Below are 15,680 nucleotides of genomic sequence, written 5' to 3'. Positions count from 1 at the left end.
TCCCCCCTTGCTGCCACTTTGAGGCACATGCACCCTGACAATTCATTTGATTAAATCCCCCCCCCCCCAAAAAAAAAATAAACGTTAAAGAAATTTTCCGTCGTCGCAAAAAGTGTCGTTGCTTTTCTCAACCACAAATGTGGTTGAGTTCTTGAACAAATTCAAAGACAAAGATTTATCCAGACTAGAGATTAGGCCAGAGGCTTGGTGAGCCAAAAGAAATTATGCATACCCTGTTTCGAGTGTGCGCAATATCCCTGACAAACATTTATTTCAAAGATAAATGGAGATTCACAAATTTATTTCAAATTTTCTGCTATATAGCTATAAATAAACAAATGAAAAATCGATTTACTAGAACAATCACAAATCAAAGAAAAGGCAAAAGAGAAAATATAAAACTATACAGAAAGCTGCACAATTTAGTGCAGTAAATCCTGCTGCCCAATTTATTGCTTCATCATTTTTATCCAGGTTCTTATGTAATATTTCTCCAGTTTTCTAGCTTTTACAACAGATGGGGGGTCAGCAGGATCTGATGCTCGTAAGTCTAAATGATGTGCCCCTTCTGGAATAATGACTGCAGGAAGTTTGGCTGATATGCTACTCATAACACCTCCACTTGACCAAGGGTCCAGCAAACCATTACTAGAACCATAGAAAAATGTTTACAGCAATAAGAACATTGTCAAAAATATTTAAGGGGGGGGGGGCATAACTCACTTAGCTATTTTAAACATTTTTTTAATGAGTGAACCTTATCATTTTTAATACATATTTTAAAGATTTGAACCTTATTTTGATTTATGTATAAATGATATTGTCACGTAATGTGACGGAACCGAAAATTTTAAAAAATGGCTTGAAATTCCTGGAAAATGGCAACGGATTTAAATAAAAAGTTCACTATTGAATTAAAATCGTAGAAAACACTAAAGTGTTTTTTTGGCCCCAATTCAAGAAAAAGGCTTTTTTGCATGGTTAGTGGTGTCTAAGTGTGTCTTTTTTGCCATTTGTCAACAGAACGCTCTACTTGAAGACGCTTAAGCGGCGTTCACATGCGTGTCTGGCCAGGTTCCGTGTCTGGACAGAAACCGTTCCCAAGAAGAATTCAGTGCTTAGCTAAAACTACAACTTTAGTTTCAAATGGATTGCAGTTGTCATTTCTACCCAATCAAGAGAGCTTATGCGAGCAAAACTTTCAAAATTGTAATCCCTGTTTTTACTGTCATAAGATAATACATGAGAAAAAAAAATTGCCTCAGTGGGCTTCACTATTATGTCTGGTGTTGCATATTTGCCTAAAATAAAAAAAAACAACAATTAATGAAAAAACTAAAATTAAATTTCAGTTTTAAAAAATGTAAACACAGATGATGAAAATAGTGGAGCTTGACACATTCTGACTGGCTGCAGTCGAAAATCCTAGATTTTGAGTTCTAGAGTCTAGAACTGGATGCTTAGCTGTAACTTGTCTAGACCTTGATTTCTGGCCAGACACATGTCTAGACATGGAATTTTAGCTAGACACGCATGTGAACGCCGCTTTAACGAAATCGATTATCGTAGGGTTAGTAAGAGGATGCCTAACGTTTAAATGACGAATATAAGTTCGTTGGGTTCAGTGGCACCAATTCACAAAAGTGCGTGTGAAAAGAGTAAAATATATTTTTCAAAATCTGGGGGTTGAGGGGGGGGGGGGGAATCTGTTGCTTTTTTCGTTTTTGTAGAATGAAAATACCAAAAAGGCATTTTGAAATGAAAATACCAAAAAGGTATTTATTAGATTGTAGGTGGGAGGGAAAAAAGAAAAATCGAGAGGGCAAATTACCCAAACCCCCAATCGGCGGCACCGTCTATGTTCCAATAATTGACTGTCCAGTTCCAAAGTCGAATTCAACTATCTTTATTTTTTCTTTGGTTATGAGTGTATTTATGTTCGAAATTTCAACGATTTAATTTTATAATTCTGAAAAGAAAGTTGAAATTTGTCTGGTAAAAAACTAAAATATTTCGTTTACAAAAAAAAGCATCAAAAGTTCGTTTACATACATTTTTAGTATTCGGACTTTTTCGGATTTTTTTTCGGAGAGCGGGGGGGGGGGTCATATACCGCAGCCATCAATTTATGGAAGAACTACTAGATACGACTAGGGTTGCCACCGAATGCAAAAAAAACCATCATTTTCTCTTAGAAAAATACGGTAGTCCTACCGAATAGGTCCATATTTGTTAAGTAAATTTTTATACCTATGTATTTTTTATACCTATTTTTTTATACATTTTTATACCTATTTTTAGGTGAATTTATGCTTGTGATTGGTATTTGTATAATTAGGTGAATTTAAATAATAATTCGGTGAATTTACATAATTAGATGGCAAAGAGACTTATGCACCACTTTGTATTAACAAAAAAAATTTATCCTCATCTAGATACGCTAGACTAGCGTATTTGTGTAAAAAAAACTATTTAATATAAAAATATAAATAAACAGAATTTGCAGAATATGTGATAAATTTCACCTTCTGATTTTTTTTTTCTCTTGGACTATATTTCTGTTGGTAAAAAATTAAATTCCAAGTCGCTTTCAAAATAGAATAAAAATAAGAAAATATGCGTTTTCTTGAGAATCTATGAATATAATTGTAAACGATTGGCGCAAAACGGTTTGGGTTCAACGTAACATTAATATCAATTTGATGTACAATGCGTAAATGAAAAATATCATTGAATAGAGGAAAACGAGCAGAAAAGATCAGGTTACGTACAGCGCCCCTAGCACCCCTCTTTTCGTTTGCACCCCTCGTTTTCACTTATATTCATAGATTCTCAAGAAAAAAATATTTCCTACTATTTAGTTTTTGTTTTGAAATCGAGTTTCTAAACTATTTTTTTTTTGTTTATTATTTTCGACTTTTCAGCCTTCTCGAGACAAAATTTGCCTTATCTAAGACACGAGCCAAAGTTGCCACAAGCAAGTGTTCTTACCCCTGCTATCAAGTCTTGTATAATAGTGTTTGTTTCATACTTTTTTACTGTACCCAATCACTCGTTTATGGTGCTTTCTTTATATAAGGAGGGGCGGGATACAAGGCGAAAGTGTTGATGTTGTATTGTTGCAATATTATCGGAAGTGAATATACTTATAAAATTTGGTAGGAATCGAATATTGGGAGTTGGTTAAAAAAAATTGCTCACAAATTTAAAAATGCATGTAAGAAAACACGTCGGTGAACCGAGAAAAACGAGTTAATATAAAAAAAAAACCTGAATATCTAGATTTGGCCGATGAACAATTACCAATAGATTACCTAAATAAGGTTAGGTCAGGTTAGATTAAGGTTGGGTTAGGTTGGTTGGTTTAGTTGGGTAGGTTGGGTAGGTTGGTTGGGTAATAAGGTTAGGTCAGGTATTTAACCTGTTTCTGAGATTTATCACCTAATTTAACGTAACTTGAAATTTTATCGTTAAAGCATGCATAAGACTGAAAAAACTGATTCGCAAATCTAATTGAGTCCAAGCAGAGAAAAAGAAATTTCGTACATTCAGGGTAACATATACACAGAATTGCTGTTCTACAGCTATAGCAGGGTCAACTAACCTGCATTTTCTAACAAGATAAGAATTATGATTCCATGGTGGGGGGGGGGATGAAGAAGATATTTTGCAAAAGCAAACACAACTGAACGAAGTTGTGACTTATCTGTTTCACTAAACATTTTCCAAAACGGTGCTATGTACAAATAATATGGAATATCTAGATTTGGCCGTATTTATGGACACAGAGTTTAACAATTACCAATATATTACCTAAATAAGGTTAGGTTGGGTTAGGTTTTTCACCTGTTTCTGAGATTTATAACCTAATTTAACCTAAAACTATTCTTAGTCAATTCCTCTGGAAAACGTCCAGCATATCTTTCTCAACCTTTCAAAGCGTCTATGCACCAAAGCCATGATTGAGACTATGATTGCTGAGGCGTCTAGTATCCTAATCATAGTTCGAAAATTTATTTTCCTTTCTTCCAAAGTTTTTACAAATACGATAAATACCCTGTTTCTTGGTTATTCTACCTTTTACGTCTCTACATTCTCTTCATTGCATCCACTGTCTTACTAATAATGGTGCCTTCATTGACAGATGAGCTTTTTTCACATTAATACTACTGTTATTTATAACTCGTCATGACACAAGCCCCAAATTTGTCCAGTAACTACGCTTCTGGGGATGACATGACCCCCATAGCGCCTGGTGAAAGGTTAGTAAGTTATGAAATTCACCTATTTTTTATATGTAGAAAATGTTACGAGAACTCAAATGCCCCTGGCTCAACATATGAAATCATATTTGAGGATAGACTTAAACCTATCAAACTTTGATAGCCGTCAAAGGTTTGACGGCGTATAGTGCTTATACGCCGTGCTTTTGCACAAATAATGTGGTAGAGCAACTGAGTTATAAAGTTTCGAAAAAAGATGGTGGTTGTAACGTAGCTTGTTTGTAAGAAATGAAGTATACGATAGCCCTAATCGGTGTTCGACGTGAGCTTTAAAAACTTGTCGTATGTGCTTTATTGAGCAACCAATGGGGAGACCGAGGTAAGAAATGTGATCAACTGGTAAGATTCCGCTGTTCCTGAGAGGAATATCTGCTGGCGGTGGGTGCTTCCAGTTGAAAAATTCAACTTCCGACTTTTCAGCATTGAATTCAAGACCGAGTTTTGCACACTCAAATTGTAGCGATATGAAAACGTCGCTAATGCGCTGGATAGTGCGATTTAAATTCAAAATGTCGTCTGCATGACAGACGAGAGACAAATTGAGACCGGAGAGGATGAATGACGAGGTTGGAGCGGATTGCGCATCGAGAATTCCATTGTTGAAGAGTGAAGGGGAAGAAACGACACCTTGACGGGTACCTTTCTCGACTTCCAAAAAAATATCAGGAGAGGGTATGTGGTTAGAAGCTGAATGGTACATTGGGGAGGGCATCTACTTTAGACGATGTATGGAACACTAGGCGAACTTTAAGACGAGAGTACACGTCTCTGAGGGCTCTGATGTATGAAGGGCTCGCCCCACGTTTTGCAGCCCGTGAGTAACATAGCGGCGTGAATGAGAGCATCAGAAGCTTTGTGTACATCGTGACCTGCAAACACAAGACTTTCTGAAACCTGACTTTCTGAAACTTTCTGAAAACTTAAACCTGAAACCTGAATGCATATAGGAAGAATTCAATGTTATTAGAGCTACTTTATAAGGGAAGAAAACTTACTTTGGGAGTCTAAGAAAATTTGGAGTTTAGGTAAGCGTGCTTTTATCACAAAAGACATTTATTTGTTATTAATTCTTAATTGGTTCAAAATGTATCTATATTTCCATGAGAGCATTGAACTTTCGTGCTTAGCATAGAAAATCAAGATTTACGCAGTTTTTTGTTTCTTGATAGGGTGACGAGAGTTTTTTTTACTGATTGCAAACGTTGTCTTAGAAATTCCTATTTAAGAACTGTTTCCTTCTTTATGTAATGAATGGGCAACACATTTCTGTTCTGCGGAGCTGAGTTTGTGAAAACAGTCCATTGCGCGACCTGAGAGCGAAATTGTCCTCCTGCTCGAAAATCTATTCCAACGAAAACGCGAATAAAAAATTTTGAACGCTTCGCAGTTCAGTTAATAACATTTTATCAATTTATTTTTCAGCCGTTAATAATATTGAGAAAAAAGTAAGAGGGATAGACTAATGTCGCTCTTAGAAAAATCACAGACGTGTTGATTAGGATAAAACTAAATTATCTATTTCGAAGCAACAGAGGATCATACAGCCACCACACAGACCATTTAAAGAGTATAAAAATATACTAATTGGCAGAAGACCTCAAAAATTTTGGTTTCTACCGAAATAGAATAATTTCTTCTTCAGGTCGCTATAGGATCAAAAAAAAAGAATTTTAGAAGCTCCACTCCCTCCCTCCGTCCAGAAAACTCATATTACCACCAGTCTCTTATATACCAGATCAAAATAGGAATATTTTAAACGGTTTGTTTTGTTTTTGACAAAAGTCAATAATTACAAAATTTTATGTTTTAAACCCTCCCTCACAACTGACTTTATTTGGGAAGTCCATGCGAAGCAATGGTGGTTTTTTCAACATATATGATTATGATAATGATGATGACGAGGATATATATCTGCGCATTTCCGTGCTGTACTGGCAACTAAGTCTGAAAACATGCGCGTTTATAGCATAAATATTACTGCTAAGCAGTCAACAATTATGGTCTTTCTACAGCTCTTAAACTGAGACGACAGATATAGGGCAATTTTGACTTTAGGTAAGCGCGCTTTTGTCACAAAAAAAAAAACAGAAAAAAAACAATAATATAATCGCCCACCTTAGCAATCCCGAAAATCACAAGCTAGATAGGATAGTAATACATGATACCACCAACTCAAATAAACATTCAACCCAATCCAGAGACAGAGCATCTAGAGTATCGACGTAAAGATAAAAGCTTTCTTTATTTATAAATCGCCTCTTATTTAATTCAAAATCCAGCTAGAACATAATATACTCTCAATGCTAACATAAAAAAGTCATGTTTATTATTGTTATTTTTTTTTGGTGATACAATTTTTTTTCAGCGGATGGCATGAAATGCTGCCCTACTAGCCTTAGCACCATACAATGCCTATAAAATTCTTGTTTCGAAATGTTTCTTTGTGTGATGGAAAGGATGCACAGTTCTGTTGTACAAAGTTGAGGTTGTGTAAAAATAATTATTATTATTATTATATTTTTTTTGGTGATACGATTTTTTTTCAGCGGATGGCATGAAATGTTGCCCTACTAGCCTTAGCACCATACAATGCCTATAAAATTCTTGTTTCGAAATTGTTTGTTTCTTTATGTGATGGAAAGGATGCACAGTTCTGTTGTACAAAGTTGAGGTTGTGTAAAAATAATATTTTTTTTTTTTTTGGTGATAAGATTTTTTTTTCAGCGGATGGCATGAAATGCTGCCCTACTAGCCTTAGCACCATACAATGCCTAAAAAATTCTTGTTTCGAAATTGTTTGTTTCTTTATGTGATGGAAAGGATGCACAGTTCTGTTGTACAAAGTTGAGGTTGTGTAAAAATAATAATTCTTTTTTTTTTGGTGATACGATTTTTTTTCAGCGGATGGCCTGAAATGCTGCCCTACTAGTCTTAGCACCATACAATGCCTATAAAATTCTTGTTTCGAAATTGTTTGTTTCTTTATGTGATGGAAAGGATGCACAGTTCTGTTGTACAAAGTTGAGGTTGTGTAAAAATAATAATTTTTTTTTTTTTTGGTGATACGATTTTTTTTAAGCGGATGGCATGAAATGCTGCCCTACTAGCCTTAGCACCATACAATGCCTATAAAATTCTTGTTTCGAAAGTTTTTGTTTCTTTATGTGATGGAAAGGATGCACAGTTCTGTTGTACAAAGTTGAGGTTGTGTAAAAATAATAATTTTTTTTTTTTTTGGTGATACGATTTTTTTTCAGCGGATGGCATGAAATGCTGCCCTACTAGCCTTAGCACCATACAATGCCTATAAAATTCTTGTTTCGAAATTGTTTGTTTCTTTATGTGATGGAAAGGATGCACAGTTCTGTTGTACAAAGCTGAGGTTGTGTAAAAATTATAATTTTTTTTTTTTGGTGATAAGATTTTTTTTAAGCGGATGGCATGAAATGCTGCCCTACTAGCCTTAGCACCATACAATGCCTATAAAATTCTTGTTTCGCAACTGTTTGTTTCTTTATGTGATGCAAAGGATGCACAGTTCTGTTGTACAAAGTTGAGGTTGTATAAAAATAATATTTTTTTGTTTTTTTTGGTGATACGTTTTTTTTTCAGCGGATGGCATGAAATGCTGCCCTACTAGTCTTAGCACCATACAATGCCTATAAAATTCTTGTTTCGAAATTGTTTGTTTCTTTATGTGATGGAAAGGATGCACAGTTCTGTTGTACAAAGTTGAGGTTTTGTAAAAATAATAATTTTTTCTTTTTTTGGTGATACGATTTTTTTTCAGCGGATGGCATGAAATGCTGCCCTACTAGTCTTAGCACCATACAATGCCTATAAAATTCTTGTTTCGAAATTGTTTGTTTCTTTGTGTGATGGAAAGGATGCACAGTTCTGTTGTACAAAGTTGAGGTTGTGTAAGAATAATTACTTAGGTCGAAGAATTAATTTTCTAGAAGTTCCTATTCCCCCATCGTCAAAACAACTGGCTTGCCAATAGCCCCAAAATTTGAAATTTTTGCAAAATCTATTTTTGTTTTTGACAAAAGAAATACTAAAAAATTGTAAATTTTCTACTTGTCCCCCCCCCTGCGTGAACTTTCTCATGAAGTCTATCCAACGAAATGCTGGGAATCCAACCAATAAGACTGTATATTTCTGTTTTGTGCTGGCAACGAAGTCTCTAAATATACATTTTTGTAGACAACAAATCTTTATTGCCAATTAGGGGAACTTTATTTTACTTGGGAATAATTTTTTTTTTTTTTTTAGAATTACCAAAAACGTCTCTGAATGGGTGAAGAAGAGAAGATAGGTTAAAGAGAAGATTATCTTACTTAAAAAAAATCTTGGAGGCTTCCATTCTTAAGAAAAGTAATAATTTTGCATTTAAAAGTAAAATGAGATTTCTGAATAGAAAAAATTAAACTGCTAACTGAATAATCGTAAAACCTTATGTATTAACGACATCTAAAAACTCTAAACATACTGAAAACTACATACAACGTTAAAAATAAACATACTATAAGACATACTTAATTTTACCAGCCAGATTGTCTAACTATGTTCAAATTTTCCGGTTGTATTCAAACAATTTTTTGTAGTCACTATTAGCCAGTTCAGTTTTCTTTAGTCTGCATACAAATTTTTGTAAAATATGGGAATTTTCGGTTCTAGGCGTTTACCCCCCCCCCCTCGGAAAATACCCCTTCCCCGGGGAAAATACCCCCCCCCCCCGTGGAAAATAAAGCCTTCCAAATTTGAGAATTTTATTCGAGTTTTTTTTTTATTTCCATAGGGGGAAGAAATTTTGGTACTTGTGTATTATGTGCCACTCACTCGAGTTTACGCTGTGTAAAATTCGAGAACACACCGTTTTTTTTGTTAGTTTCTTCGTTACATTAGAAATAAATTTAGGCTATAGATTTGCACATTAGGGGGGGGGGGGAGGGGTAAAGCATAGCAGGTCTGCGTGTAAAATGTGTTTGGTACAATTATTCTGCATATTAGATAGATAGATAAATAAGTGTATTTTAAAGCCAAATATACGGCCATGAACAGAGTAAAATAACATAAATGAATATAGTGAATGGGGGGTGTTTAACCCCCCGGAAAATTCCCCACCACTAAAAATACCCCCCCCCCCACCGAACGGAAAGTAACCCCCGCGGAAAATATCCCCTCCTTGGAAAATACCCTCCTCCCTGTGGAAAATAACTTTTCTTAATTTGAAACTTTTATTTGAGTTTTTTTTTAATTTAAAAGTATCAATAACTATATTTTAGGCTTCTCGTTTGCAAAAGAAGTAATGCCACACGGTGGCAGTACTGGATTCAACCAAGTTGATTCGCTTTATTTGTAATGAAAATAGGCTATGTTTGGTGATCTGTAAATGCGTATCAGCTATAATGAGGGGGTGAGCCATTGTTTGGGTGGGGGCAGGGTAGATTCCTAAAAAGTACATTTTAATAGATAAACTGCTTACTCTTCATGAGGCTTCAGATAAATGTTGAAAGAGGTAAGGGGGAGTAGGAATTAATTAAATTGTTTCTCTATTCAGCTAAAATGTTACATTCCCATATCTACCAGCATGTTGCTTCTTACTTTTTGTTGATTTTTTTTTTTTTTTTAATGAAGTTTAGAGACAAAATTTTTTTTAAAGGCAATGGAAAAAATATGTCAGTTAAAGTAAAAGTATATAAAAATGAAAAAAAGTTATTAATTACAAAAAAAAATACACAAAACAATTGCCTACTTACAAGAACTAAGATATAAATTCCCAGCAATCCGTTCTGCTTAGCAATGCCGAAGCGTTGGACGGATTTTTTAACAATATCGACAGTTTTGAACTTGGTTATAAACACCAAAATATTTAATGCCTTTAGACTCAATTGTTTATAAAAATGGGGTTAAACACATTTTTCCATGTTTTTTCCCTATTCTGCTCTTTTTCCGTTTGTTTCCTTATAATTACTTTATAGTACCAAATTTCCAGGGGGGCCATGTCCCCCCTCCGCCCTTTCCGGCGCCCATAGCGATCATTATAAAACACTTAAATGAAACTCTACATAAACCTAATAATAGTATTTAATACTTGGAAAAACGATCATTGAAAAAAAAACACTTGGAAAAAACCCTTAAATGAAATATTTTTTTTTTTTTTTAGTTAACAAAATTTCCAGATGCCTCGCTATTCTTCTGTAACTTTTTAGTGGCTATATACCTAGAAATAATTGTTTTCTGACTTCAAACTGTCCAAATACTTTACCCCCCTTTAAATACTCCCCCCCCCCGTGGAAAAGAAGGCTTTCCAAATTTGAGAAATTTATTTGAGTTTTATTTTTTTAATTTCTGTAGGGGGAAGGAGTTTTGTTACTTGTGTATTATGGGCAACTCACTAGAGTTTACGCTGTGTAAAACTCAAGAACAAAACAGGTTTCTTCGTTAGTTTTCTTTCAGCTTAGCGCGAGACAAGACAAAGACAAGTGACAGAATACTTGGGAAATATATAATTTGGGCTATATATTTGCAAATAGGGGGGGATTAAGTATTTGGATAGTTTAAAGTCAGAAAACAATTCTTTTTAGGTATATGGCCACTAAAAAATTACAAAGAATAGCTATGTATCTGAAAATTTTGTTAACTAAAAAAAAAAAAAAAAAAAAAAAAATCCCAGTATAAAGTAAATGTAATGTTTCATTTAAGTGGTTTTTTTTAAATGTTTTTGTTTCAATGACCGTTTTTCCAAGTATTAAATACTATTGTTAGGTTAATGAAGTGCTTCATTTAAGTGTTTTATGATGGTTAAATAAAAAAAAAACAAGTTTTTTTCAACTGAAAGTAAGGAGCAACATTAAAACGAACAGAAATTATTACGTACATGAAAGGGTTCGCCCCCTAGTCAAAACTTCGCTCTTTACGCTAAAGTTTAAAATTTTGTTCGAATCACAAATCCTTGAATCACAAAGGCTGTTTAAATAGACTAAATAGCTCTTTTGAAAGTACTAAAAAACTTTAGCGTAAAGACCGAGGTATTGAATAGGGGGCGAACCCCCTCATATACGTAATAATTTCTGTTCGTTTTAAGTTTTAATGTGGCTCCTTACTCTCAGTTAAAAAAACTTGTTTTTTTATTTAATTTATGATAGTTTTTTAAATAATGCCGGGAAATCCGGCGCCCCCTTCATAGAAATGTCCCTTCCCCCAAGGAAACATCCTCCACGGAAATATCCTCCAACGTAAACCCCTCCTCCGACCCCCCCCACACACCAGAAAAAAATCCCTCCTGAAAACGTCTATATACTATATACGTCTATAAACGTCTACGACCCAATAATCAATACTATATGTAAACATTGGGCAAAGTTCATAACTTGCAGCCCTTCCCCGGGAACTGTGGGAGATTAAGTCATCCTCAAAGACATATTTATTAGATTTTTGACTGTGCTGAACAAAATGGCTATCTCCGAATTTTGATTGGGTGACTTCGGGGAAAAAAATAGCGTGGGAAATATAAAATTCCACATTTTTGCAGTTAGGAGCTTGAAACATCTACAATAGGGTTTTCTATTACGCTCAATATTGTGGTTTAATTTTCATTAAGATTCTATCGCTTTTAAAGGATGGTTCCCCCTTTTTTCGAAAATAAGGCAAATTTTTTCAGACTCGTAACTTTTGATGGGTAAAACTAAACTTGATGAAACTTATATATTTGAAATCAGCATAAAGATTCGATTCTTTTGATGTATCTACTGGTATCCAAAATCCATTTTTTAGAGTTTGGGTTATTATTGAGCCGGGTCACTCCTTAATTATAGTTCGATACCACGAACTGTTTGATCGCTGATCACAGTTTATGTTATTTATGCCTTTCATTTATTTTATTTTACTGTGTTCATGTTATTTATGCCTTTCATTTATTTTATTTTACTGTGTTCATGGCCGTATATTTGGCTTTAAAATACACTTATTTGTCTATTTATCTAATATGCAGAATAACTGTACCAAACACATTTTGCATATAGACCCGCTATATCCCCCCCTCCCCAATGTGTAAATTTATATACAAAACTTATCTCTAAAGTAACGAAAAAACTAACGAAAACACCGATATGCTCTTGAGTCTCTCACTTCGTAAATTAGAGTAAACGGTACATAATACACAAGTGCTAATATTCCTTCCCCCTACGGAAATTAAAAAACTTAAACTCAACAAAAGCTCTCAAATTTAGAAAGCCTTATTTTCCACGGGGGGGGGCATTTTCCACGGGGGGTATTTTCCACGGGGGTATTTTCCAGGGGGGGGGGGGTAAACGCCGGCCACCGGAATTTTGTGTGATGTTATAATTTGTACCCTGGCACATTAGAAAAAGCAGAGATGGCGTTACAGTCAAATTGTGCTGCTAAATAGCATCCCACTATCAAACAGTTCGTGGTAACGAACTGTAAGTAAGGAGCGACCCGGCTCAATGGTAACCGAACTCTAAAAAACGGAATTTTGATACCAATAGATACATAAAAAGGATCGGTTTCTTATGCTGATTTCCCACGTATAGTTTCCATCAAGTTTAGTCTTACCCATCTACAGTTACGAGCATGAAAAAATGTGCCTGACTTTCAAAAAGAGGTAGAAACACCCCTAAAAGCGATAGAACATTAATGAAAATCAAACCACAAGAGTCTTAGTCTTACCCATCAAAAGTTACACGCCTGAGAAAATTTGGCTGATTTTAGAAAAAAAGGGGGAAAGACCCCCTAAGAGTTATAGAGCCTTGAAATCACACCATCATATTCAGCGTATAAGAGAACCCTACTGTAGAGGTTTCAAGAACCTATCTACGAAAATGTGGAATTTTGCATTTTTTGCCAGAGTTGTTTTTATTTTTTTTTTTCCCAGGGGTGATCGTATTGACCCAATGGTCCTAGAATATCGTAGGAGGGCTCATTGGAACGGAAATTAAAAGTTCTAGTGCCCCTTTTAAGTGACCAAAAAATGGAGGGCAACTAGGCCCCCTCCTACGCTTATTTTTTTCCCGAAGTCACTCGATCAAAATTTTGAGATAGCCATTTTGTTCAGGATGGTCGAAAATATGATAACAATGTCTTTTAGGATGACTTAATCCCTCTAAGTCCCCGGGGGGAGGGCTGAAAATTATGAACTTTAGCCAATGTTAACATACAGTATTGGTTATTGGGAAGTATACAGACGTTTTCAGGGGAGATTTTTTCTGGTAGGTGGGGGGGGGGGTGGTTGGGTTGTCTGGGGGAAGGGGGATGCTATGAAGGGGGTGCCGGATTTCCCAGCATTATTAAAGAAAAAGATCAGAAATTAAGTAAAAAAAACAACAAGTTTTCCGAATAATTTCAACTGATCAACTGATTGTGATTAAGGGCTAATTTTTAAAGAATTAGAAAAAAATTTGAACTTTAGCTTAAAGAGCAAGGTATTGACTAGGGGGCGAACCCCCTAATATGCGTATTAAAAATCTATGAATATAGAAGTTCGTTACGTAAGTTAATTCGTAAGTTACGCATATTTATTACTAACAAAAACGTTCGTAAATAAAGTAAACAAGTTTCGAGAAAGCCATTTAACCAAATAAACGTAAAATTAATATGCAAATTGAGCTTTAATTAATCATGTAGGGTGAGCCAAAATCAAAACCTGCATTAATTCAAAAACGTTCAAAAATTAAATAAAAAAACAAGTTTTTTTAACTGAAAGTAAGGAACGACGTTAAAACTTGAAACGAACAGAAATTATTCCGTTTATGAAGGGGGCTGTCCCCTCCTCACGCCTCGCTCTTTACGCTAAAATTTGACTTCCTCACAACTCTATTTTTTTTAAACAATGAAAAAACTTTAGCGTAAAGAGCGAGGCGTTGAGGAGGGAACAGCCCCCTTCATAAACGGAATAATTTCTTTTCGTTTTAAGTGTTAACGTCGTTCCTTACTTTCAGTTAAAAAAACTTGTTTTGTTTATATAATTTTCTTGAAAAGACGAAATTGAGTTTTCAGTAAAAAAAAATTAAGATGATTTTGAGTGAATAGACTTTCACATGTTTTTTTCATATTTAGAAAGAAGTTTCAGGGAAATACTTGGGCATTTGCAAACATGTTCTATTTAACAACCCCCCCCCCTCCCCTAAAAAAATTTTTGGCACAACTAAGTCAATTAAAACTCTTGTTATCATGCAAGTTTTAAAAATTGCTCTATGTATATCCAATGCTTTATTTACAATTAATTTTAACTTATTTACACTCTACCATTATACTCACCTATAACTCTTAGCAAATCACTAATCTTCAGTTCTGAAAACAATCGTGCGACGGTATGCAACGGATACCTGAAGTCATATGAGTATATATCTCTTTACACTTTCTGCAGGATTCATTGAAATGGTTATGGATTTCATACGCAATTTTGGCAAGATTACACTCTTTTGCTTGGGGGGTCGAATTTAAACTTTAAGGAACGTATTTTTATGGGAGTGTGTAAGGGTCTTCAAAATTTGTTTTGGCGGGGAAGGGGAATTTTCTCTAGTTCTTACAAAAGAGCATACGCTACGTTTTCATTATGCCTGGTGTTTGGCAGGAGCTTACCATACCTTAGTCGGTCCAGTGCCATCTGTGGTGCCGTCAAAACCATAGTTGGAGTCTCTATTAAAGGTTTAAATCTTACCTGAAAACTATGTTGGACGAAGCTTCAAGTTTTTTCCCACCGAATTCAATTTCAGCCCAGTGTAGGCGGGGTTTAACTCCAAATTTTTTGTGACAGTCTTCTGTATAAGATGAAAAGTTCCATTTCATTGGTTCAAAGAAATCTCTTTTTCCATCATTGCACATTGGCATTACCATCTCTGTGCAAGCCTGAAATATATTACAAATAATATAAATAGAAATATAATTTCTGACTACCAAGTTGACCGTATTTCAATTCTTTGGGACCATGCGGAAAATTCGATTAGTTTTTTAAAAAGCTTTCATTTTTAAGTAGATAGATAGATAGATAGATTGATAGATAGATTTATTTACCATATATCAGTAAAATAATTACATAACAATCTACAAATCCCCACAAAGGCTCCATGGCCTGTAGGAGGGGGATTATGAAAAGATAAAATAAACATTAAACATTTAAACGCTTAAGATTTAAACAATATAAACATAAAATTCATATTTAAACATATAAGCATAAGCATTTGAAATTTTAACATTTAAAGCATTTGCTTCATAAAACGAAAAAAAAAAAAAAAGGAGAGTTCACTAAATAAGCTTTATCAAACTACAGTGAATCACAACATCTATATATATATATATATATATATATATATATATATATATATATATATATATATATATATATAAAAAATTAAATGAAAAAAAAACTATTGG

At 34.5% G+C, this 15,680-nt stretch overlaps 1 protein-coding gene across 1 annotated transcript in view; it reads right to left on the bottom strand.

The window, feature by feature from the left end:
* Window positions 1–284: 284 nt before the first annotated feature.
* The window catches only part of LOC148940474 (lysosomal Pro-X carboxypeptidase), a 93,725-nt gene continuing 78,329 nt past the window's right edge, over window positions 285–15,680 (bottom strand). Inside the window, exons 7-8 of the mRNA XM_089105612.1 lie at window positions 14,968–15,155; window positions 285–648 (exon numbers count right to left, since the gene is read on the bottom strand). Coding sequence (XP_088961738.1) covers window positions 450–648; window positions 14,968–15,155 — 387 coding nt within the window. The 3' untranslated portion in view covers window positions 285–449. The remainder of the gene's footprint in view (window positions 649–14,967; window positions 15,156–15,680) is intronic.

Source organism: Artemia sp. Qi Xiang Cuo, chromosome 19 (genome assembly GCF_049724085.1).
Source record: "Artemia sp. Qi Xiang Cuo chromosome 19, ASM4972408v1, whole genome shotgun sequence".
Taxonomy (NCBI): Eukaryota; Metazoa; Arthropoda; class Branchiopoda; order Anostraca; family Artemiidae; genus Artemia; species Artemia sp. Qi Xiang Cuo.
This window is presented reverse-complemented; position numbering and strand designations above follow the sequence as displayed.